This window comes from Squalius cephalus (genome assembly GCF_949319135.1).
Source record: "Squalius cephalus genome assembly, chromosome: 14".
NCBI lineage: Eukaryota > Metazoa > Chordata > Actinopteri > Cypriniformes > Leuciscidae > Squalius > Squalius cephalus.
In genome coordinates, this window is record NC_137135.1 from 14,275,013 (window position 1) to 14,302,939 (window position 27,927).

At 39.1% G+C, this 27,927-nt stretch overlaps 2 protein-coding genes across 3 annotated transcripts in view; both read left to right on the forward strand.

Moving 5' to 3' along the window:
- Positions 1-27,927, forward strand: part of sowahab (sosondowah ankyrin repeat domain family member Ab) — a 394,094-nt gene that overhangs the window by 75,642 nt on the left and 290,525 nt on the right. The gene's annotated exons all lie outside the window — the stretch shown is intronic.
- Positions 2,473-27,927, forward strand: part of gfra4b (GDNF family receptor alpha 4b) — a 68,534-nt gene continuing 43,079 nt past the window's right edge. The window contains exon 1 of one of the 2 annotated variants that reach the window (XM_079893519.1): positions 2,473-2,849. In XM_079893519.1, the coding sequence (XP_079749645.1) occupies positions 2,807-2,849 (43 nt within the window). In that variant the 5' untranslated portion in view covers positions 2,473-2,806. The remainder of the gene's footprint in view (positions 2,850-27,927) is intronic. The other variant, XM_079893518.1, reaches the window with a different exon arrangement.

The window sequence follows — 27,927 nt, forward strand, 5'->3', positions numbered from 1 at the left end:
CGCAGCGCTCATCTGTTTATTCTTTCTTTTGCGGCACCCTATGTGGTCGTGGCACGGGTCAGGGAAGTCAGAGCTCAGGGAAGAAAGAGACAAAGACCACACAGAGGTACATGATCCTCACTGCACTAAAAAAAAACAGACCCACCAAAAGAGCCGTCTACTTTACTCGCAGATTTGTGCTTTCAGAGCATTTAAACCAATTAGAGAAGAGTGGGGTAAGCTGTGCCGCTTTTTATACAAAAAAATATTTAATAATTCTCTATCCCATTCCAAAGTTTTGCTGCACGTTATTTTAAGACATTTTTTAAGATTTTCTATTTCATTTTTAAACTCTTGATAGAACAGATCCTGATTGAAAAACGTATGCGTTTTGGCCGTTCATCACACTGAATACACTAACTTTTGAAAACGGGATTCAAAGTGCAAGTTTTTGAACAAATTCCATTTCTGAAGGATCACGTGACACTGAGTAATGGGCTGCGTCCGAAATCGCATACTCTCTTGAGTAGGTGCTTATTTTGAAAAGTATAACTTCACAGCCGCTAAAGAAGTATGTTCTATATAGTATGAATGTGTGAAGTTTGAATGCAATCAGGACATTTACCATATTGTCATTGTCATGTGACCTACCAGCGTCAATGGCATTCACAAATCCATTCCCGTGGCCTCATGGGATAGTAAAGTGTCCATCATATGCACGCTTCTGAATCTTGCCTGAAGTAGTAGGTAATCTGGATTCTTTTTGGAAACTCTTTTATGAGTACTGTGAATTCGGACATACTTCTTTTGTCACATACTGTTTTTCACCTACTATATAGTAGGGAAGTATGCGATTTCAGATGCAGCCATGAAGTAAAGACTTTTGTATTGGTCACACGACAAAAGTGGTCTGCAGTTTGCGACTCGGCTATAAAATGCATAAAAAATACTCTCTTTTTTTGTGTGCATTATACATGCATTTTTAAATTAAAACCAATGTTTAATGTTTGATGCATGTGGGTTTGCATGTTTACCCTGCCTTGTTTGCTTTGAATATATTAAAATGTTTTGCATTTATTTTGCAGCTGCAGCCCAGTGGTCTACATATAACCTGCTTTTCTATCACACACACTGTATAAAAATTTAGAAACTGCCAACTTGTCAAGTCGGGTTTTCAGTCCAACAGTGCTTATGGTATTACATGCCACTGCGGCATATTAAAACATTTTTCTACTGATTTTATTGCTTTTCTTCCCTCTGGCAGAAACACACAGGCAGGTTTGCTTTTTTATGTTTATTACCTTGAAATCCTCTTATAATTGATTCAAACTGTCAGTGCTTTTTTGCCACATCTCTCTCCCTCATTTAAAAAAAAGCCTACCATCACCCATGTCAAGACACATACATCCAGTCCGATCCTGAGAGAGCTTCAATTTAAACAATAGAGCACACTCTCATTCCAGAGAGTTCACAGCTGCAGTCAGTCCTGTCATCAGCGCGTGTGAACCAACGGACTGCAATGAACGAGATGGATTGATTATGCGACCCCCTTCTGACCGGTGCTCAGTCATGTCTTTCTTCACCTTCTATATCATGGTCCCCCTTAACAAGCATTTATATTATTCTGTCTATGTTTGTCTGTTTGTGTAAAAACTGTAACAATAGCATGTCATAATGACATGCCTGGCAAAAATGCAATACATGATTGTGATTATGAGTCATAATGCCCAATTTTAATGAGCTCTATAGTGCTTACGCTTGCACTATGCATTCATTAAGACTGAAGGCCATGGCTTCAAGTTGTAGCACCACAGCCTTGGTAAGAAGGTTAGCAGTTCTCCAAGGCACACTTTGATTGCCAATATAACCCAGGGCCGTAAGTAACCGACGCATCCCCCCACTCAAAACATTCACATTTACGGTTGATCAATACAGGTTTTTGATTGACTCTCCCTAAATACATTTAACTTAGTCCCCTTAAAAGTCTGCTGTGAATGCTGCAATGTTTTCTTTAACATCTGGCTTTCAGTCAGTGTGTGGGACTCTCATTCAGCTCATTCACTGTGTAATGCATCTGTAGTTCTAGAAGGCAGGGAGGGAAAAATAACTACCATTGTGCCATTTTTTGCATATATTTCAGCACTGAAATTCACAGTTCAAAGCTGAAATCAAACAGCAGGATCGTTTGATAGCCTCTCTGATATAATGGCTGTGGCTCAGAACATAGACAGCCTAATTGTTGGGCACTCATCTAACACATACACTCGTTTGGTGCCATTTATATGCAGCTCTATAGGTTTTGAGACACAGCTCAGCTAAAAACTCTCTCTCTCTCTCTCTCTCTCTCTCTCTCTCTCTCTCTCTCTCTCTCTCTCTCTCTCTCTCTCTCTCTCTCTCTCTCTCTCTCTCTCTCTCTCTCTCTCTCTCTCTCTCTCTCTCTCTCTCTCTCTCTCTCTCTCTCTCTCTCTCTCTCTCTCTCAGAGTTTGATCTTCAGTCAATGAAATCTGACTCTTCATTCACTCGTGTTCTAACCCTCGGAGGGAACAAATGTCAATACGAGATTATGGAGCAGATGGAGAACTTTCAATAGCGCTTTAATTTAATTTCGAGCTTTATCTGACGTCCCGATTGACAGTTTGGCACTTGGCGGTGTTGCGCGCGCGGCTTGCATGTACAGACGTTACTCTCATTTTTGACTGTTTTAAGAGTCTTTAACGTGTTGAATTGATATGAAAACAGGACGTCTTTCCTCCGTCGGCAACCTCAGAATATAAAAGAGACAGCTTCGCGACATTTCGAGCCAGTTCTCTTCAGATACGCGCAGAAATGGATCTTGTGGGAATCTACCTGCTTCATCTCAGCTTTGCCGGTAGGTGATGTGCTGCATGCGCGTTTTATATTCTGTACTTACCAACATCAAAGTTCCGCCACAGAAAAGCTGATACAATGCTGAGAGTTGATTTACTTATTTATTTATTTTTATTTTATTGGCTGTTCACTGATGTGCACTATCGTTTAGCACCGGCTGTATAGCAGTAGACTTTAGTTTAATTAATGAGAATTAATTGAACTGAATACATATGAGCACGATAGCCTGCTGTCTTCTCATTTGGATTTATGAATACATTATGCCTTATTAGTCAGCTAATGAAGTGTTTGCTCAGGTGTGAAAGGTTACTGCTTCTTGGCATTTGTCCTAACAGTTAAACATTACTCATAATAATATGATTTATAAATGGGCTGTTTTAATTTCACCCCACTAAAGCTATAACTTTTAATTGCTGCCATGGTAAAAATCAAAGTGGTGGCAAAGTCACAACCTGTGGGCTACTAATAAGTTCATTGCACTTTTTAGATCACTTTGAATTTAAGGAAACAAGTAGTTGTGTAAAGTTAGATGAGAACAAAGATATTATGTATGATAATGAATGCATATGAACATGTCACACTTAAGAGAGCACAGTCACCCTCTTACATCCAATAGAACATTGATATGTGTTCCTTTATAAAGGATGCAATGTGTTGTCAGGGACCTCAAATGTGTAGCCTCAGTTGATTGAATAGCCCGTGTGTTTTAGCAGATTGGATGTGTGCAAAGAATGTCTCTGTGTTGCTGTTAATATAATTAGATTTTCAGGTAGACTGTCTTTTGTGTATGCGTGTGTCTGTGCGTGTGTGTGATATGAATGAGAGGATGTGTGGCATTATAACAAGTGCATTTGCATGTTTTGAAAAATTGATTCACAGATGAAAGCTTTGAAAAATGAATTCACAGATGAAACCACATGAAACATGACCATAGCTTTCAAACAATTTTATTGTTCTTTAATATGGCAGTGTGAAAACTGACAAAAATAGGGTATTTTCTGGATTGCTGACCATTGGCTGATTATATTATAGATTTGAACACTGATTTAAGAGTTAATAGAAGAGCATATAACATTTAATTTTTTTTAAAATCTTTTTTTCTATTAGCTATTTATAGGCACCTTCTGGTTTGTCTATTATGAATTATTCAATCCCTCTGTCATTCCAAAGTCTATCTACAGTAAAACATGCCAAGCTGTTATTAAATTCCTTGAAACATCAAGCAGTTAAATGACTGATCACTTAAGTTCCTAATAAATATTAAGAAATAGTGTGTTGAAATCATCCCTCCAATTAAAAACAAAAATCTACTTCTGTATAGAAGCAGGACATTTTTTTTATATAGAACGCTCTTGACTCCATTTTAAAGAACCATTTATGACTTTCATATTTATTTCCATTTTTAAACATAAAGTATGTTTGTGAATTGTTTAATTCATAAAATTTAATTAAACTAAATGAATAAAAAGAAAATTAATTAATTAAAAATAAATTCATAAAATGATCCCATGATGGAAACCCATAAAAGGTTCTTTATCCTCCTGGGACCCAGGAATAGAATTTCTCTAACACCAAACATGTCACATGTCAGAATGTGTGTCCTGGGTGTCCTGTAAAGAGCACATTCAGGACTTTTCAGAGATACCAAATGTTTGGAGGTTTCACCATGAAAACAACTTATCCTTGGTCTTTAAAAATGTCTGACATTAATTTAGTGATCAAATGTAGCACTCTTATGGAAATATGATACTATTGTAATTATAATTTAAATCAGACTACTTTTCAAATTGTATTTCATAAACCAACATTTCATTTATTTTAGTTAAAATAAATCCTGAAACCCCAACATTTATTCGTGATTGAAAAAAAAAAAAATCCCATTGTTTTTGCCTATACATATCATTTCATGTCATTTTATTTTTTAAACAACTGAGTCCTGGTGTCCACTACAGAGGACATAGCATAACATATGAATAAAATATCATTTTTCAAAAATGTTTTTTTTTTTTTTTTACCATTTGTTTCTTATGCTCTAAACAATGTGATGACATGAAAAGAAACTAAATTCAAAAACTATTTTCTTTGAAGAGTGATATTTTTATATGCAGCCTTGGTTATGGAAGTATTCATTTTCACTGCATTTCAGGTAGTTGTTCAGTAAATAATTCTAAACCTTGAGCCAACCCGACCAGCTCTGAATCACAATATAACATTTGATTTGAAACCTAAAAGTATTTAAATATCAGGAAAAAAGACAACACATATGTAACATTTTACTGCTCATCATTGTGAATGATACAACTTCCACAAGTAATAGTAATTAATTATTCACTATTCATTATTTTTAATAATATTGCGAAAAACTCCCATATAGATAGATAGATAGATGTAATGTGACATGCCAAAATGCAATATGATATGGTATTTTTACTTCCCGAAGCCAACTGTTACGCTCTATTAATCCAGCATCCATCCTCTGTCCAAAGTTCTTTTTTGATTTTCCATAGTTCCATTGAGCTTGAGTCAAGTCCCAAATCTGATTTCCTATTTTGAACATCAATCAAGACCTGTCTACCTTTTTCAAATCCTACATACACATTATGTGAACTTGTGAATAGAGGACTTAGCTCCAGTTCCGTAGGTAATTCCACTGTCACTCAAGGGAAGTGAAAGGCAGGCAGTTTAGCCAAGGTGAAGATCGATTCATGCTCAGAGAGCTTGTAAATTAGGAACTCTATCAATGTCCATTAGCTCAGGCCATGACTGACATATGCTAATTCTGACCTTGTTGTTAACAGAATAATGCCATTATCAGCATTGACATGGACCTAGACCTGCAATTGAGCATTTATGGTTCAGGTTTTCAGAGCTTCATAGCTCAGGCTTACTGAAATATACAGTTTAAAGCCATAATCAAACTGTAGAATTGTAGCCGACAGCTTAAAGTTTAGCCTTTCTCCACCAGCCGACTGTTTCTCACTGTTACGCTCAGTGCCTCTCTCGCTGTCTGACACCACACGCATAATCTGCACTCACACAGAAATATGATTCTTAATAAAGTGGCTTGCATAAACTTTTAGGCTTAAACAATGCCTTAGAGGAACCATTTTAGGGTCCCTAAAGAACCAGTTAACAGTTCTTAAAAGATCAATTTCTCTTAGTGTAAAGAACCTTTTGATCATTTAAATACCTCCTATAAAGACCTTTTGTGCAATGGAAAGGTTCTATGGATTTTTAAGGTTCTTCATGGAACCGTAGATGCCAATAAAGAACCTTTATTTTTAAGAGCCAAAATATTAAACTTATATATCATCCAATCATTGTGCTATTGACAAGGTTATTATTATATATTTTTTTAAGTTTAAACCATATTGATTAGTGGCTTCTAAAAGCACATCCCATCACTTAACTAACCATGTTTGGTCTGAGATTAGCTATGTGACACCACTGATGTTGTCAAACTAAACTATTAAACTATATGCCTGAACATTTCCTTGCTGATTAGAATGCAGAACTTCAGAAATCTGACTTGAATCCCTGGTTGGTTGCAGTGTTAAAGTGTAAAGTCTAATGGAATACGGTAACACAGCTGTGTGATAACAAAGTTGCATAGGCAGTGATGGCAGAGCATGGTATGCATTGATTTTATCTATATGACAAATGTGTAGGCCATTCAATGTGACAGACTAATGCTGCAAACTGCATAGAACTTGCACGGTGTACGTCTCTCTGTTTTATTTTATTTAACAATATTTCACAGGAAAAACATTCACGAGTTCATTGTCATTGGTGGTGAAGAAGCTGTTCCAAGTTGAACTGTCAAGAAATAGCTCTGAATATTAATGGTTGATTTTCTCTGGTGAATAGATAGCCCTGACATGCAATTTCTATGAAAATTAGTAATTATTTAAAGTTGGCTTTGAACAAACCCTTAACCCACGTAACTCCCTGCCCCATTTGTGCTGCAGATATGAATGAATTGTGGGGCTTGTTGAGGAGACGAATGCTATTACTTTTCTGAGAGTAATGAGAATTATGCCCGATGGATGATTAAACTGGTGGAAAAATCAACATACGCTCATTTGGAAAACGTGCTTCTACCTACATTTCTGCAAATTCCAAAAACATAAATATACATACAATTCAATACAGTTACCAGCTGAAATGAACACTAGAGGCGGTAAAACACCATACACTTTTATTCCTTTTCATGCAAATTATGATTACAGGGGCAGATTATTGATTTATAAAGACTTATTTTTGCATGGTTCCTTGGGCAATACTATATTATGACACCAAAACACTTTTGCCATTGTCTATGAGGTAAAGAAATACTTTTTGACATTTGCATCCCATAGCCAGCTCCATATGAATGACTTTTCTGACGTAGTAAACTTGCTTGGTAGCTCACCTGGTACAACATTGCACTTGTGATGTTAAGAGCCGAGTCCCTTGAAACACGAGTCCCGATGAAACAGCTCAAAGACTTGTAGAAGTAGCTAAAATGACATGGATGCTTCAGAAAATGTGTTTCTATCTCACAATTGCTTGTGTTAACAACACTATCGGTTAGGTTTAAGTTTGGGTTTAGTGTAGGTGCTATATTACTTTCAAACACAATAGAACATGAACCTTTTAGCGCTACTCACCGGACATTTAATTTCCGGACTGCCGTGGTTCATACAACTACCAATGTATTAAAACCTTACCAGATTCATTTTCATCTGTTATAAAACTGAACTTTTAGCAAAACTGAACATTTCACTTCGAAAGTGTCATGAAATGTGCAAGAAGCAAAGTAATATAATTTTGCAGAAATGTCGCCTCAGGTATGTTTTTCCAATGAGCTTGGGTTGCAAAAGAAGAGGGACCAGAGTCAAATCTAGAGACCAGAGTATCATAAGGTTAGGCTAATGACTTTATCAAATAGCCAAGCACCCAACCAACAGCCCAAACACCTTAGCTTTTGCATGGGAAAGACTTCGTCCTTGTCCACACTAATACTTTTTCATTTGAAAACACATCTTTTTCTCTCCGTATTGGCCTTCCGTCCACACTGAGATGGCATTTTTATTAATGAAAACAAAGCTTTTTGAAAACTCTCTCCAAAGTGGATAAATTTGAAAACGCCATTTTCGAGTTGTAGTGTGGACTGACAAAACTGAAGTATTTCAAAACGATGACGTAAGTTTAGTCGTGCGTGACACATATTGTACCAATAGATATTCATGTTTATGATGTTATCATGATTATGTGCTATTCACTTTCTAAAATATAAGAGTAACACTTTCTGAGAGTTGCTAAAATATTTTACTTTGCACACTCTTCATATCACAGTCCTGCATAGATGACAGAAAATTTACTCACATTTGCTGTCCTGCGGCAATACATGAGAGCAGTTGCGTTTTAGACCAAACATATGGTGACTGAGTGTGTCCTGGACGCATCAGTGAATGGTGAGATATATAATAAAATTATCCTGTTAGAAGAATTGCGCGATAACTTTATTATTTATTTTTCCGTATCATCTCAGTGAGCCTTTGTGAGTTTTTCCGCATACGTAGTAAGGGGAATTTAGCGTTTTCAGGTGTTTTCCAAAAGTTTCTCATCCACATTGAAATGTCGGAATATGCCTTAAAACGCTAGTGTGGATGGAGAGCGTTTTTAAACAAAGATGCTGTTTTCAAATGTATGCGGATTAATGTAGACGTAGCCTTTGTCAAACTGTCTCCAGAAATTCTATTGATGGCTTTGGTATTTATCGATATACATATGTAAGCTGTAAGACATTAGGACCCAGTAGGAAAAAAGTAAGCTGTAGGACATTAGGACCTTCGTTGCTCAGCCAGCTATACAGTGTGGCCAGGTTTGCTATAGGGTAAAGGAAAAACAGTGGCTGGCAAGGAGGATCGGAGAAGCAGCACAAGACCAACTGGACTTTAACCTCAAGACAATTGTTGTTTGTTTTCTTTTGTGCTTGTGTTTTGTGCTTATTTATTTTATTTTATTTTATTTTATTTTTGTTTCTGGGCTCTGACCGAGCAGCTCTAGCAGCTACAAGCTTTTAATACCAGGCTTCAACAGGAAGCAGCAGCGTAACCGAATGCTGCGGCAGGACAGGGAGGGGTAACCAGTAGTCAGCAAGGAAGTTTAGTAAACCCAAGGTATGCCATTTTCCCACGAGAGCGGAAATGCCCAAGGTTTTCAGTAACAATAGTACTGGATGTCTGGGGGTTGAGGAGTGGGTAGAAGAAGCCCGTAGATGTTTAAATTCTAAACATATGACCTCTACTGAGCAGGCACTGTTTCTGTATGACCATCTTGATGGGGAAGCTAGAGATCTGAGTCCGATCAGAGATCCGATCAGAGATCAGATCAGAGATCCGATTTCGTCCCACTGCAGATAGAAATGACCCTGATCGAATCCTGGCTATTTTGCTTGAAACATTTGGTTGCCCTCAATCTTATAATGAAGCACAGAAACAATTTTTTCAACGACGCCAGCGTGATGGGGAATCTTTACGTAAATTTTCTCATGCTGTAATGTCTTTAATGAAGGTAGTTGAGCGTAAGAATCCAGGGGGAATTCCTGATTCTGATTGTGTAATCCGTGATCATTTCGCTGAGTATGTTCGAGATAATATGCTTCGCAGAGAGTTAAAAAGTCTCATAAGATCACAACCTAGTATGTCCTTTATCGATGTTCGCAGTGAAGCTCTGCGTTGGGCAGATGACGGGGAGCATCCTAGCCTTCCACGGGCTAGAGCCTACTCCTGTGATACCCATATAGATGCCTGTGAATTGGGGTCAAACTCAAGTGCTGTAGTAGCAGAGCCCAGTAAAAAAATTAGTGAATTAAAAGAAACCCTGCGCAAGCAACAAGTGCAGTTAGACGCAATTTTGCAACGTTTATCTAACTCAGTTTGGCATGCTGCACCCAGTGGCTCTAGCACCCAGCCTCGGCGCTATCGGTTTGATTCAGAAGGCCAACCTATCTGTATGCGGTGTGGGCAGCCAGGTCATAAAGCTAGGCGCTGTCATAATCGGGAGGGGGCTCATCAAGCAGCTGCGGCAGGGGAGGTTCAGAGTGGGCTGTGGGTCGGGGCAGAAATACTTATGCCATGGGGCCCTCTGGAAACTAGCTTCATCTAGTGCTCAGAGCCAGGCTCTAGATGGTGGATTGGGTGGCTCCTTTTTAACGTCGACTGTACCTTTACATTCTACGCTCATTAGCCAGTGTCCAGTAATGAAGGTTGTAATGGCAGGTGTAGCTGTGCCATGTCTTGTTGATACAGGCTCAATGGTGACAACTATTACAGAGGACCTCCTCGTTGTGACGGATGTGTTTTCCAAGTTTGCACAGGCGTATCCTACATCAGACCATAGAGCTGAGACGGCCTTTCGCATTCTTACAGAACGATGATTTTACACCTATGATGTTCCAAAACGGATCCATTCAGACCAAGGACGAAATTTTGAGGGAGAGTTACTGAAATGCCTTTGTCAGTTGTATGGAATCGAGAAGTCACGTACTAGCCCTTACCATCCAGTAGGTAATGGGCAATGTGAACGGTTCAACCAGACATTGCACGATTTGTTGTGCACTCTACCCCCCAGAACAGAAAAAGAGATGGCCTCAACATTTGCCTCAGTTATTGTTTGCTTATAACACCTCAGTGCATAGCTCTACAGGATTTTCTCCTTATGAGTTGATGTTTGGGAGAAAGCCTCTTCTTCCTATAGATTCACTTCTGGGACTAACCGAGGATGTGACATTGGGTGGGACAGCAGAAGATTGGGTTCAAGAACATCAGAAGCATTTAACATCAACCTATCTTAAGGCACAAACTCAATTGGAAGCTGCAGCCGCTTCTTGAGCGCAACATCATTCTGTCCCTCTGCCAGTTTTGCCTATTGGTTAATTTGTGTACAGGCGAAGTTATCCTCCTGGTCATCATACAATCCAAGACCAATGGGAGACTGTTGTATACGAAGTAGTACAATGCCTGGACAAGGTTGGGGTATTATACAAGATCAAGCCCAAGGGTCAGTCGGGCCCAGAGCGGAATATCCATAGACAAGAATTGCGCCCATTGCCAATTGATCTATTCTCCCCTCACCTGTGCGTGATTGATGTGGAGTTACCTAGAGATGTGCCCAAGGGTGATGTGGCACTCAGTCCTGACCCTAGTACCGACGAGGAATTTGACTTAGTGGTGTGTGCACCGTTGAATCTACATGATTCAGAAGGGCATGTCCCGTTGGTATCCGGGCAGCTGTATGAACAACCTGCTATACCAAGTCCCGATTCCATGGAACTGAGTCAAGACCTTGAAGGTGGTAGACCGGAGGAAGAAGAACAAGCATCGATTCAAACCATGTGACGGACCACACGGTTAATGGCAGGCCAGCATTCTAATCAATCTCCTTCATGGAACCACAAGAAATGTGGAGGGTGAGGAGGAGGTTACAACTCACCCTACAGTTAATTCATTACACGTTGTGTTTAGACCCTGGTGTTGACCTTATTTTGCTTCTGTCACCGGGACGGTGACATTTTACGAGGGGGGTGTTACAATAACGAGTCCCAAGATCCAAGTGCAAGTAACAGACAGTTTATTAGACAGATAATACACTCAGAAGGTCAGACAAGATGCAGGAGACTGATGAAACTCGACAGACAATACCACGAAGTGGATACTCAGGTGCAATGCAGGAAACTCTCAGTGTGGAAACACAGACAAGGATGCTGGTCGATGTAAACCCCCGAACCGGTAATCCAACGCAGTGCGGAACTCAGATGAGAATGCGGGGATCAAACACAGCAAGAACTCTGACAAGGTAACTGGCAATGAGAACAAGACATGAATAACGAACCGACACCCAGCATATCTCACTCCAGCTAGAAATAGGCAGCTAACTAGCTGCAGCTGAAGTGACTGATTGGAGTGATCAGCTGGTCACTAGGCAACAAACAAGCACCACACACATAGACCCAACACCTACAAAAACACCAGACAGATACACAAAATGAACACAAGGATCTATGAACCGTGACAGGGGGTGAATGTAAGCTGTAGGACATTAGGACCCAGTAGACGACACCTCTGCGCGCTTCGTTGCTCAGCCGGCTATATAGTGTGTCACAGAGCGACAAGCCAAGGGGATTTTTGTTTTACATTTTATTTTTTTGTTTGGAGTTTCTTTGATAACCTTAAACACTCTGCGGGGTTCTTTTAATTGAAATACTTATTGGGCAATGTGTAGTTTTCCAAAGAGACGAACACTGCAGTGGTGTGTGTGTGTGGAGTGAGGGGGGGGGGGGGGGGGGGGGTATTGCTGTGTATCATGCACGTACTGGATTTAACTGTGGTTATTTTACCTGTGGTATTCTTCTCAACTTTATTTATTAAGAGTGACGTGTGGTGTGATTCAATTCTGACACGTCTCGGGAGGGTAACTCGGCACATGCTCTTAAACATTTGGTGTTTTGATTGAGGGAAGTTTCATGGGGTATTACATGGTTGTCTTTTTAATTGTTTATATTACTGAACTATTGTGAAATAAATGTATACTTTTGATACACCAGCTTCCATCTGCGTGCTTTAATTAGGGTGGCTTGCGTGAAACCAGACTGGCCTTTTGAACTGACTATTTAATGGTATAATCATTGGTTCTGGATATATTTAATTAGTAGTTTAGGGTGTGTAAAACGACCCCTGGTGGCCACACATATAATATAGATCTATGTTAAAATGTTGTTAAAAAGGCACTATCTCCAGAATCAATACCAATGTCCCTTGTCACATTATTCATAGAGTGGATAACAATTTTTACTGGCTGCACAGAGTAATAAGCCATACAGACATATTTATTGTTGCTGAAAGTGTATATATCACAGCCAGGGCCGCTGCTGGCCAAATGGGTGTCCTAAGCAGAATTGCTTTGTTGTATACCCCCTCCCCCATCTCCTCCAAAAGTTATGTAGGTTAAAATGCACACACACACACACACACACACACACACACACACACACACACACACACACACACACACACACACACACGCACGCACACACACACAAACAAAGTTAAGAGTCTATGATTGGATCATTATTGCAGTGATTATTATGTTTCTAGTATGTTATATGTTTGGCAACACTTATTCTTCAGGCTCAAATTGTGAAAGAATGGTTGGGAGGGAGCATGAAGAATCATTTTCACACATGAATTCGCACCTCTGAGTCCAGACCTTAAATTCATTGAAAGTTGCATGTTCTACTGTTATGGTGCCTATATAATGAATTACACAACCAAGCAATGAAAAAAAGCTTGTAATTTAGACTGTAACATTGACTTACAAAGAAAGCAGGCAACTTCAGCGTCCATTTCAAAGTCTTTCAACTTCATTAGCTCTTTCCACCTGGGAAAAGCTATCCCGATATTTACCCTCATTTTTTTAATTCGCCGGTCACGTTTCCTTTTAATTTTTTTGCTTTTTTGGCAACGAGGATTCCTTCTCCTGTGGCTCGGCATAAGTATGATCCTGCATTATGAAGTACTGTGCAGTGCAGTCTTTCAGATTTGCCGGGGCAGTGACAAGCGCATCTCACTGATCTCCTTGTCCGTTTCAGCTGGTTTCAGTCACGTGACGCTGGCTCTGAACAAAAACGCTCGTTGAGATATGCTAGTGCTGTTTGTCCCTCTCTGCTATTATAGTTTTTCAAAATGGCGGAACGACATGGAAGCCTCCTTGGACTTACTTGTCCAATGTAAATAAAGATAAGAAATTCTTTGCTTACGAAGATAAGTCAGATCATTGGCAGAGGTAATTTTACACCAATGAGGACATATTTATGAATAAAAACATTGATTTTAGCTAATAAAATACTTAAAAAACTACACAGTGTACCTTAAATTATACTAATGTCTAATTAAAACTTCTACAAATGTATAAAACTGATCAGAGATCAGGTAAAACCCACAGACACTTGTTCATTGGTTTTCAGTGACTCCTCATGATTCATGGGTTGACTGAGATCATCGCCCCCAGCGGTGAAACATTGAAATTTCAAAGTGTTTCGAAACGTTTCGAAACAGTCATGACGTAATGAAGCCTCGTTTACTGAAATCACGTGACTCTGGCAGTTTGATACACTGATTCGGAACAAAAGATTCGTAAAGGTTTCAAAGCTTCCTATAGCAGTGTTTTGAAATTGCCATCACTACTTATTATTACAATTTATCTCATGTCTATGATGAGTCACGCAGGTGCTGGTCTACTCTGCAATGGTTGGACAACCCGAACTAGTCTAATATAGTCAGAATATGAACACTTATTATAGGTGTACCATAGTGATTCAGGATAAGACAAAATCACGGTTTGGAAAATGGATTCATGATGTACTCACTCATATAATTTTTTGTACATTTTGAACACAAAAAAAGTTACGGACTACAGCTTTAAATAAAACTAACTTTTGGTGATCAAGTAACCAGTAGATTATTTTGAAGATTAATCGAGTAATCAGATTTTGGTAACAATTTATTTTAGAGTGTCATTGTTACACGTTACATGTAGTTAATGTAGTAATAACTATAAATTATGCATAATTACATGCAATTAACCCTAAATCAAACACTCATCCTAAACCTAACCCTATAGTAAGTGCATGTAGTTAATTATTATTACTCAGTACTTGAATGTATAATAATATTGTAACACAGACACCTTAAAATAAAGTGTAACTGATTTTCTTTTTTGTGGTAATAAAAATAGACCTAAGTGAACCTTAGCCTTTAAAGGGATAGTTCACCCAAAAATGAAAATTAGCCCATGATTTATTCACCCTGAAGTCATCCTAGGTGTATATGACATTCTTCTTTCAGACGAATACAATTGGAGTTATATTAAAAAATGTCCTGGCTCTTCCAAGCTTTATAATGGTAGTGAATGGATGTATGTCTTTGGAAGTCTATCAAAGCGCAGACTGGCAGACGGCCGTACGCATCAATTTACGTCAAAAGAGTAACCCTTGAACTTGACGCACAACATAATGACGAACGCGGTTGCCCAGCCCTGTTTGTTTGAACCACGAGAGGTGTCAAAGCTTACACTACTCCTACATCCTACGTTATACGTCGTCAAGTGTTACTCTTTTAGCGTAAGTCGACTTGCGTGGGCCGTCTGCCGGAAGCTAGTTATTTAACCCTTATTTGCCTTGGACTAAATTCCCTGGTTCTGAGCCACAGCTGAAACTGTCTCATGTGCAGAAGGCCCAAAGGTACACCGTGGACACAGCTGCCATAAGACCTAGAAGAAGTGATGGAAAGTAATTTCCTGACCTAGCCTAATATCGCTCAGGGTGTTTAAGATGGATTTGACACGTGCAGGGGACAGCTGTGCCCGTACCCCTAAATACATTGTCCTCTGGGCAGGAGAGAGAGTGCTTTTCTTGGCATTGAATCTCAACCCCAGTGATACTAGATGAGCCAGGACCACATCCGATGGCACAAGCTCTTAAGACTGGGTCAACGGAGCCCAGGATGCTCTGGAATCACAAAGGAGCCAGAGCTACATCCATGGATTTTGTGTATGTGTTGGGTAATAAGTCTAGGCCGAACAGAAGAACCCGATATTGGTAATCTTCGCCCCCGAAAGCAAACCACAGGAACTTCCTTTGCTGTCGCTTTTTGAACAATCTCTCAATTTTGAACTTGAATGTTCTGAGAAAACATTTAAGACCGCGAAGGTCTAGGATAGGATGCAATCCCCCTTCTTTTTTTCTTTTTTTTTGGGAGCCAGAAAATAGTGGCTGTAATAACCTGACTGTCTGTCTGGGAGGGGAACATGTTCTATGGCCCCTTTGTTCAGCAGAGTTTCCAGTTCTTGAAGTACGATAGCTATTAGCTATAAGCTATTAGCACGTGCGTCAGTTCCAGTTTCACGGTAGTTGAGACCACGCTGTTGAAACACAGAGGACGGTGTGCAAACTGTATTCTGTAGCATTTTCCTATGGTTCTCAAAGCCCAAGGAAATATGTTTGGCAGTAGTTTCCACGCTGCTAAATTCTTCAGAAGGGGCACTAATTTTGATGCAATGTCTTGTGATGCAATACCAAAGGTGGCGGGGATGGAAAAGCGGTGTCATGAGGGTATCGGGAAAGAGCTACTTAATATATTTTACGTGCCCCGTCCTCGGGGGGCATTTTTGATTTTTCACTTCTGTATTTTTCAGCAGGTAAGCCTGGTACGCCTTCCATAGTATGCAGTGCAGCACCATCATGACCCACAGACTGAAACGCCTTCCCTACCAGCATGAATGTTGTTCTGCCTGGCTTGGTGGGGAGTGCTGACTTTTTAAGTGACAATGAGTTCCCAGGAGATATAGCCCACGAGTGTCTCTTCCAACTGGGGCATCATTGTATAACCACGTGCCCTTGCTCCCACGATAGTCGAATAAGTCGACGTTGAGGTCACAAAGACACATGAAGTATAAGGTTTCCCACAATAAACGAGTTAAGTCGTCATAAAGGTCCTTGCAGAAGGGGAGAGACCATCGCTGAGGACCCGCCTCCTGGCCCCCGGACACAAATCTGCTCTAGATTCAAGTGCTTGCTCATTCTCCTGTGGCCAGTCTAGCTGTAATCTGGCCACTGCACGAGTGACCACCTCGAGTAACCCCTCATACACTTTATCATCGCAGGAGGAGTGCTCAAAGGTGGCATTCTCAAAGTCCATCTCCAGATGGCTATTTCGCCATTTAATTCCACAACTCACAGTGCTTTCACTCTAGCCTGGTTAAAACCAGACCATTCTCAGTAGTAACTGAGTTATGGTCTGGCAAAGCTCCATAGACAAATAATTTCCAAAGGGGGCGTCACCAATGGACGTCGCTCAAATGCCTCTGGGAGCAGTTGGATAGACCTAAAACCAATCAGAGCGATCGTCATCGTGTAAACCATATGCTGCGTCCCAATTCGCCTAAGTTACACTACGCCATAAAAGTATGTACACTTTTTGTGAAGAAAAGGTATTTACTTTTGAATGTGTAGCAAAAAAGTAGGCAAGCTTTGGGACATACTACTTTGTCATCTTTATTGGACGGATCTGTCGCGTGCATCCTGTCACGTAAACTGCCCTGTCAATCATCGTGTCACAGTTAAAATCCTCTATTAAATCTAATTTAATTTTCTACCGTTTCGGAGAGAAATGTAGTAGCACGTTCATCTGCCAGTGGGTCTTTCATGGAGACTGTCCTCATGTGTTTGCAATTTGAATATAATAATGCATTTAAAAGTTGAACGGATGTCGCTCAAATGCCTCTGGGCGCAATTGGATAGACCTAAAACCAATCAGAGCGATCGTCATTGTTTAAAGCCCGCCTCAATGTTTCTGATTGGTGCCGCGATTTCTAGGCCATGGAAATGGGCTTGAATGAGCTCTTTGCCAGACTACTTCTCGAGCAAATCTGAATTTGCCGGAAGTTGTCTGGGTTTTCCCTGGCTACTTTCACTCACCATGATTCTCTCTTTTTTTAACTCTGATCTGTTCGTTGTAGAGAAAGAAAAAGATAGTGAGAAAGGCTTTATTCCTGCCTGACAAAACTAACTCATAACAAAAGGGATAGTTTTCAGAAAGAAGTAGCACACACGGTACAACTCTTTACCATGGTTCAAAACGCAATGCATAGCACATTAAAATAATTGAAATTATATTACATAAATTGCATTAGTATCAATCAGAGGCATTGGTGGTGGTCAAATTATTAACGACATTAAACACGTTTAATTAACCTCACCCATTAACTTCAATAGCCAAAAATATAAAGTTTCACATGTTTGTGAACATATCTGAAAGTGATTCACGGGATTCATCTTGGGCTTTATTTCTTCGCTTCTCAGTGCCAGACAGCGGTTGTGTTTTCCCGAGCATAGTTGGGGTCCATACTTGAGGTGGGGGCGGGGCTGATGCGTGTATGGCGTGTCACGTGTGCTTACTGCTATCACCATAAAATGCATTTTTTTTTTTTTATGTGTAACTGGTCCTTCTTTGGCGAACCGGTGCGCTAACAAGGACACTAAAGTCGCTAGTGCACCTCCTGAGGCCAGGTGAGTGAGGTTTACTTGCACAGCTCTCACTAGCTACTGTAGCTTATGTTACGTATGTTTATATTTATTTTAATTGAAATTTTTATATTTATTTTTATGTTTATGCAAGAGGGTGCCACCCCTGGAAGTTGGTGTCCTACGCAAACTGCATACTCTGCGTGTAGGCAGCACGGTACTGTGCACAGCCCTGCTAATAAGTGTACATGTACAACAACCTTTATTTATTTAGCTTCCATACGATCAACAGCATTATGTGCTGCTATTATATATCTCATCTCATAATAATCGATCAAGCGTTTTCGTTGTAGGGCACTCCTCATTCACTGTGATGGCCCAATAGCCGATTGATTGCGATACTTATTGGACTTGATCCGAATGAATCATTTGTTTTCAAAATGGCCTTTTTACTTTCTGGGACACATTTTTAGTCTTTAAGCAGCAGGGGTGGCTTTCAGATTTAACAGTGTATCATTTGCTCTGGCAGACATGGGTTTTAAAAGTCAGAATGGGTTGTAACATGGGCTGCCTATACTGCCACCTCTATTCTGCTCTTATACTCAAACCTTTAAAACGGTTCTTATGTTTAATTATAGATGCTTTAGACCCCGCAGTTAAGCGGCCACTCTGCCATTCATCTAACGTCAGTCAGTTTGATGGTTTTGACCTTTCATGCTGACATTGTTCAATTCTTCACATTATCATCTGCCTACAATATTAAACTGTAATAGCTCCAAACAGTACATAATATAAGGAGTCAGATGGCACAGTTGAGAAATATAAGGTTCCCTGGTTAGGATTAATCTTAGTGGCAGGTCATTTAAAATGGTTGCTGAGCAGTGGAATGGAAATTAGCCCGCAGCCTGAAACACTGTATGTAGTGGGATATTTTCTTGGAATAAAAGGTTAGATCACTTTCCCCACCAGTCCTGTTAAGAAATTCAGGAGATGGCTCCAGGGTTAGATGACTACGGTGTCCTCTGAGGGCCAAAGAGAGGCTCATTAGTTGAGTGATTGTTGACAGGTTCCCTGGCATAGAGAGATTGATGGATAGAGTGCTCTCCTGGCGGACATATACAATGACTATGTTTGCATAGACTGCCATAATTTGGGTCATTTAAACAATTTTCACAAGACAAAATTGACATGTAGACATGTAATTGGACATGAAAGAGTAGTAAACATCCAATGAATTAAGATGGCACAAAATGTAACTGACTTTCAAATGGCAGTGGGCATTTTGTTTCATTTTGACTACTCTAGATATGTTAGCTCAAAATGGACATGGATTTTTAAATTTTTTTTTATGGAATATTGCAGTATATACTGTACATCACAACAGGGAAAATGCCAACTTTACACTTTCCATGAGTGTTTCTAATACAGCGGCTAAGGGAGTTATGACAAATTTGACATCTTTCACACTTCTAACCAACGTAATCTTTATTAATATATAAATATTTTTTATAATTTTTTCCCCCTCTTTTGTACAGTAATAGAAATGGTGTCATGGATTTTTTTCTTTTGCTATTGGAGCAAATGGGAATGAAAAACTATATTTTTTGTAGTTTCCATTCACCCGAAATGTTCAGATTTCCACTCTGAGAACCCTGTAAATATGAAAAGAGTCCATTGGTGACTAATTCACATGAATTTGTACGATTTCATTAATACGTTTTCGTACGATTTTCTTATGGCCCACTGACTTAGGGTTAGTTCTACCAGAAAGACTCGGGAGGCAAGTGGTAACAAGTATACATTTATTAACAGCCCAGCAAGCAAATATTATGAAAGTTCTTTGACGTAGGCCCCGTCTGTAGCTCATAATCCGAGGGTACGGAATCTGCATTTCCTGCCTGAAGACGAAGGCAGGGGCGCAGCTGACCCCCTGGGAGGTATAGGAAGGGACCATCCTGGTGGTGGTGGGGAGGATGGAGGTGAATGAAAGTGTCAGCATCTGCAAACTCAGACAAGTGTAAGTACCGATCTTTTATACTACAAGTATTAAAACACGATTGGATAGATGAGAAGGTAATAGGTGACGTAACAATTGAGTCTTCCCGGGAGAACTTACGCTAAAGCTTTCATGGAGGATCAATCTTTGTTAATGCTGGAACAACATTCCAATCCACCAATCAGATTTGAGGGACAAGTTTAGTTTATGTCAAGTTTAGGCTTACAACCAGGGTTAGGTGCTTCTATATCAGTGTTATTCACCTATCATTTCCCTCTGATTTTAGGGATAAGTTATGGGAAGGGTTAGGTTAGGATTACATTTTCAGACAGGAATGTTGTTCCAGGATAAATAAAGTTGACCCAGGAACATGTCCAACTCGGCAACATCAGGACATACTAAGCTTTACTGGAGCGTCAAGCCTACTTTTTTTTTGGTAAAAATCATGTTTCCATATAAATCACATTGAATACAAATTCCTACGAAATCACCACTTTGTAAAATAGTTAGGTTTTCTCATGAGATAGAGTTGGTCTAATAGCATGAAATCAAGCATAGCGTTAGTTCTGGCAGGTCACATTAGTCAAGCTCACGTTAGCTGACTATAGGAAACCGACGCCTATCTCAGCATCCCTATGTAAGGTCTATTCCATATTATCAGCAGCTTCATCGCATTGCAGGAGCTAAGTACCTTCCTCCATCCCCAGCTCTTCCTCTTGTCCACAGTCAGGACTTGACCTTCTGATATCTTGATTTATGTTGTTACATTAAATTATTGTCATTAAGAACATTAATGATATCTGCATTAATGTTGGTTCTGTTCTGTTTACCCTAAGGGGGGTTATCACTGCTCTCCCTGCTCTTATCCATGCTAGGCTGCATGGAGGGGCAAGGAGTTCTTGTCCAGAACAGAACCAAACCGCCAATCCAAACTGTATGCTAAATGTCAGTCGTCTTTGACAGAATGTTGTTTAAATTGCAAGTCAAGTTTAAGATAGTTAAATGCATCTCAAGACTCCAGTATTGTGTTCCATTCAGTTTGTTGGCCCTACAGAGGATAAAGTGAGTACAGAAGATATGGATACAGAGGCCTATAATAATGGCACCTAATATTATATTCAACACATAAATAAATGAAATATCTATAACCTTTTATTGCACAAAACTATCAATCTCGTAGGCTCCAATAAATATCAGCACAAAACTAGAATGATGTGCCTCAGTGTAACCTGAGCACTTAGACCCACAAGGCACTCTCTGCTCCCATGTTCAAAAGTTTATAATTAGATCAAAAATGTTGTGACTGTGAAATGTTCACGACATCCAACTGTTTAGACCTTTTGTGCTGCAATTATTTATTGAAGCATTCATCTGACTGCTATGTTCTGACAGACGCCCGGTAGCGAGCAATAAACAGCAAGTCATAAAACAAAATCTCTCAGCAACACCTCACTAATAAACCTGTGGATTGTGCATAATAGCGGGGACACTGATCACAGCGGGCGATTTGATGCCTGTCATTGTCTTTCCATTTAAAGGAGGTGAATTTGTACAAAGCCACTGCTTTGATGGTCATGGTGGTAGTGCTTTAAATTAGATCAAATTTTCAGACAAAGTTTCCTTAGAGTGTTTTACCATGCTGACTATTAGTACAACCCATTACCAGTGTACAAACACGCTTTAAAGTCAGGATGATATGAAAATTCACCTAATCTGTTTTCTAAGTGCATGTTACTGAACATGTTGTAATCTCACTCATTTGATTAATCGACCATCCTGGCCCATCTCGACTTTCTATCCTAGTTTGTCTAGCATTTTATGGCACATACAGCAATCAGAGTATTTGGTAGAGCATCTTTGGTGTCAGTAATAGTGCCGGATGCGGTCTGTTCCATGTAAATGCAAATATGAATGGAATGAAATAGGAACTTGAACTGTAATACACAAACAGCTCAGTTAGAAAAGGCCAGAAGTCTGAATATTGCACTGCATGTAAACGTAGCCGGCTTCTCTGTAACTTCAAATAGAGGGCTTTTGCTGTTTGACAGTGTAAGTGCCAGTTTAAGGCGAACAAACAACCGTAGCCGGAGTCTGTGCTGAAGCCTTATAGTACAGTGAACACTGGGGGGCTTATTTATTTTCTCAAGAGTCTCAGCAGGATCTTTGGGATTCTGCCTAGTTCCAACTGCTGCTACGAAGTATTTGGAATACAAATTCGAAATAGTATTATTTGTTGCCAGTTAACAAAATAAATCAATTGACACTGAACCACGTTTTAGATTGGATTTATTATTCTCTATTAATTCAATCAATTGTTTAAATTTCCTTTAAGTTCTTCAATGCTCTGAAGTGAATGGTTCAACAAATAACAGGTGATGATTTAGTATCACTCAACCTCAAATACTAGATTACACTATTCAAGTGTAGAAACTCCAAATGAATAGTTAACAAAATCTTTACAGAAATACCAGTAAAACCTTATAAAGTGTCAATTTCTTGAATTACAAATTATTACAAATGTTAGGGCACACTTTCGGTGTGAAAGAATACACGTTGAAAGCAAACGAACACGGTAGTGGCACCCTACACAAACACAAAACCACTGTCAGCATTTTCATCATGTGCATTCAAGCACCATTTCTCAAAAAAATCAAATATAACATACACATGATATTATGCACATCATTCACATTTGTTTAGCACATACACATTACATTAACAACTTACCGAACTCTTTTATAAAGACTTCGTAATGCTGGTCACGTGCATCAATCAAACATCTCCGGCCATCTCGAATTCTAACCACCAAAATACACTGTATACATAAACGAACACAGCCTATTACACCAGATTAAATGATGATTATTACATTTACTTACATAGAACATCGATTAAATCAAGGATGATAATCAACTTGACACACGACTGAATGTGTCTCTCAAAGACGGCTAAAGCAGTGCATGAGAGACGCATTCAGTCGTGTGTCAAGTTGATTATCATCCTTGATTTAATCGATGTTCTATGTAAGTAAATGTAATAATCATCATTTAATCTGATGTAATAGGCTGTGTTCGTTTCATTCTGTGTATGTATACTGTGTATTTTGGTGGTACACAGTATACATACACAGCGAGCACTGATGATGACGTCATAATAGCGCTCGCTTTTTTTAAAGGGGAAGTACTCTCTAGCTTATAAATTCAGATACCACCCGGCTACATTTTTTTTACGGATGGCCACAGTGGTGGGATCTTTAGACTTCGAAAAATATGTGATTGTTTTGATCTTTTCTGATCTTTTTTTATTTTATTTTACTTACAACTTACAAATAAGTCAGATAGAATAAATGCGTATTTGGCGTGCTGTCCGAGGAGAGGGCTCCGGGCTCGGTATTCGGCCCGAACCCAGAGTACTCCCCCCGTATTCCTGGCTGTAAAAGATTGAGCCAAGAGTGAGGAGTCGGGGTGGTGGAGGGATGCTGGAAAACTGTCAAGGAATGTTAGGTGAGTTGACAGAGTGGATATATATATACTTCTTGTCATGCTGATTAGGGTAGACATAATTGTTTGATGACGAGTAGATTGGATTGATTATTTGAACGTGCTCCTCCCGAACTTTGTTTATAAAACATCATTTAAACTTATTGCAAGTCCCTCCTCAAGGTCGGCATCATCCACAGACAGGTCTTCTATTGTCAGCCATTGACCAGGAAGTGGAGCTTCTGTCTTTGGCTGGATCCTGAGGGAAATAATCTCTTGAATTAGATGTCAGGTCATTTTCTCAACAAGAGCCAGTCGATATTTCGGTAAAGGGGGCTCAGAGTCCAAAGGTCTTTTCTACATGTTTTTTTTTCTTTATTTCTCTGTTTGGTGTGTGCGTTTGTCACAGCGGGTTAAATCCACTGACTGATTCTTGCCTTTTAGTTTTTCTCATGAAGAGCTGTTGTCTTCTTAGCTTCTATGGAGACAGTCTCCTGCAATAGACTCCAACACAATCTTCAGCACATTAAAAATTTTCTAGAACACACTCTGACAATTTTTTTACATGAAACCATTTTAATGGCATCTCAGTAGGGCAGGCCTTTTATTTATAATATTTTATAGAGAAAAACACCCAATCATTTATACACAATCATTTTGTTTTGAGAGCAAAAAACATAGTGTTTCACCGCTGAGTTGGACTGCGCTTCGAGTCACAGAGGATCCATTTGCTTGCATGACACACAAATCAGTTTTTGGTTTGCATTGTGATGTCTGATACATGAATATTCAACATGCTACATGGTGTTCTGGAGTTTTTTAAGCATTAGATAAACTTGGTGGCAGTTAATTTTAGTTGTAGGTGTAGGTTATTCGTATGCCTTTGATCAGAATCTCATATGTCACTTACATCAGCAAGGGCCAGATTTATCATTCAGTCTATTATTTGTAGAATTATTTTAAAATGAATCATTTTAAAATATGACCAATTTGAATCATTTGATTTGTTTTTACTCACCAGTGCCTATTTTACTAGCATTTGCTGCAAGGCAAGTGTTGTTATTTTTACTCTGATTTCAACATTTATTAAAGAAACATTAAAATAACACAATTTTAACAAATTTATAAAAAAATTATAATTAATTATAACAACAATAATACAAACATACAAACTCAAATTAATATTAAATTATTAAAATATCTGAGAGAGAGAGAGAGAGAGAGAGAGAGAGAGAGAGAGAGTGAGAGAGAGAGAGAGAGAGAGAGAGAGAGAGAGAGAGAGAGCGCTGTAAGTGAGCTGGATAGCAGGGTAAGGAACTATGAGGACGTCAGTGGTAGAACAGTGATGGATGCGGTTGTCTGATCTCATTGTAGTCGCAACACAGCGTTTATGACAGCCAGAATGAATGAGCTCCTCGTGCTGAACAGCTCTTATACAGTACTCACACACTGTGAATGCATTATTTTCCTTTTAATCACTTACTTTCATAAGCATAAATTCAGGTTCAATACCTATGGCATTTAATTAATAACAGGCCACTCAGATGTTTACCCATATTCGAGGAGATGTAAATTACAAAACAGTAGCTTATCTGAAAGTGCAGGTACAATACAGTGTGCAATTCTACTGCACAGCTGGGCTATACCACATGATATAGTTTCTAATGTCATATGAAGATTTTAGTTTTAAATTGGCCAATTTTAAATTGGAAATTTAATGAAGTAATCAATCTGCAATGGTGTGAGACAGTGGTTAATAATCTAATAACTGGAAGGTTGTACTGTAGGTTCAAACACAACAAGAGGTGAATCTATCACCAGTGTGCACTTGAGCAAGACACTTCACCTCAGTTAAAGGTGTAGTCATGTTTAACCACTGTTCAAATTTTTTTGTCATTTTTATAGGATAGGGAATTTCTTGTGAAGGCAGATTTCTGCATTCAGATTTCGCAATGGGTTCAAATTAGTCATGTGTAATTTGCAGATTCGCCACGTTGACCAACAAAAAAGTTTCTTGATTTGAAAGTGACTTCTGTGAGTGTTGCTTCATACATCACTATTGACAATAGACATTTTTTAAATTTTTGCTAATGTGACAGTACTTTAATACAAAAGGTTTGAGGAATGTACACACTGCTGTTTTCCATACAGCGGAACATCTAGGTTACTAATGTAACACTTTTCCCTGAAGGAGGGAACGGAGACGTTACATCAGAAGTGAACTGACGAATTGGGACGTAACGTTGGACATGACAGACTGATAGGGAACAATGTAGTATAGAATATAGTCTGAAGACACACGTTACATCTAGGGTGGATCTAGTTGGCAATAGTTTGTTTTCTTTAAACAAGACAGGCACATGAAAGGTCAATGAACAACATTTATGAATTGTGTGTCTACATGTTCAATCTTAGCTTGGAGATAATTGTGGCCAAATTAAAGATTGTGTAGGAATCTGGGGAATCTGAAACCTGTGTGGTGCATGTAGAGTTTAACAGGTCACACAAACCTTTTAAATACATTTGTCCTCGGGTTAAAGAAAACTGTAGAATGTTTTGGATGGCTACCTCTCAGTTTTGTGCTTTGAAAATCAATAACTGAACACATGTAAAGGCGAATGCAGTTGTAAGGGAAAAGGAAGATTGTGTTGGCATCGACTAAACAGCAATAGCAGGAAACACCCCTGTGTTTGAAGAATTTTTTCCTAAAGTGCATTGACACTAGTAATAATGTAACTTCAATACATTGCAAGCAACACTAGATATTGCAAACTACAGAAGATGAAGCGGCTGTAAGAGAGTGAATTTGCATTTTCATTCAGCCCGTTGCTATTTTTCTGTAGACCAAAGTAAAAATAGACCCACATTTTTATGCAGCATAAAGTACACACAGTATTGTAAATGTTGACTGATGTATCGAAAAGACTGGTGCATTCTAAAACTCGAAATAATAAAATAATTCGGGGGTAAAATACTGTTATACAAAAGCATTATTCACTTTGGATCTTTGGAGAGTTGGCACTTTGGAGAAAAAAACTATCCTTGGAGAGTTCTTATCTCAATTGCTCGGATTTTGAGGCAAGTCCGATATCCATTGAATCATGAATTTAGAGAGCTCATATATAACACACTAAATATATTTAACCCTTTATAGCTCCCTTCGGTTTCACTCATTGATCTTAGGACACGGGGTCATTATGATTTTCGAGAAATAGACATTTGAGCCTTATCTTGGGTTCAATGGAAATGTCACAGTACCTCATATTGCGCAAATGATAAAGGTCTGAGGAAGTGCATACAGTCTTATTGTCCAATGTTCCAGGAATGGAAACAAACCATTACCAGTGCAGTTGACGGAAACCGGCTGGAGGGCACCTGCCTCGCCGAGATGCTGCTGGATTTACAACATCTGCTCCAGTCAGGAAAAGACTGCCACCTCTTCCCGCCATGTCATGATTAATATACCGTCTAGCTGTGCTCGCTAACACGCTGTACACAACAATATTCTTCTGTCATTATTATGGTATGATGCTTCATTTTCTAAATCACACTTCAGTTTAGTCAACTATTTTATTGTCTTGCACTCTAAGAGAGTTTCCGTTCAAGGTCATCACACATAGAACTCTCATTTTGACGGTTATAAAAATGATTAGATTTTCTCAACATAACATTTGCACATTCATTGATGGCAGGAGCATCATCTCTGAGTTTTTGTGCCATTCTCCATGAGTGCTTGAGGGTTTCATTTGTTTGGAATTATTTATCCATATCACTGGAAAGCATGTTAGTCCATTATTGTGTCTCCTCCACTTTGTCACAATATACAGTGCTATGCATAAGTTTAGACACCCATGCTAAAGTTGACTAAAAAGAGGAATAAAAAAATCATCTTTTGGAAATTGAACTTAATGCCTTAATTAAAAAAATTAGGAAAAATCCAACCTTTAAGGACACCAATTTTCTTTGTGAATGAATAATGTATCGTAAATAAATAAATGTTCTTCCTTAAAATACAGGGTGCATAAGTTTGGACACCCCTATGCTAAATTCCCATAGAGGCAGGCAGATTTTTATTTTTAAAGGCCAGTTACCTCATGGATCCAGGATACTATGCATCCTGATAAAGTTCCCTTGGCCTTTGGAATTAAAATAGCCCCACATCATCACATAGCATTCACCATACCTAGAGATTGGCATGGTTTTATTTCAGTTAGCCTAATAGCTGGTTTGATTTGCATTGAGAGATGATCTTATGGAAAGTACTCCATGCTCCATGATTTTTTATTCCTCTTTTTAGTCAACTTTAGCATGGGTGTCTAAACTTATGCATAGCACTGTAACTGTTTTTGTTGTACATAATAATTTTGTATCTGTTGTAATTAAAGACCCAATACCTTGCCTTGTACCATGGCATGTTGAAGCTAAATTAGCTGGAGAAAGAGTATGTGAGTAAGCATTTGACAGTTCAGTGTGAACAACAGTGTTTAAAACTAGTGGCTCAGAGCCTATTTGACTCTTGAGCGTTCGCTCCATATTAGAC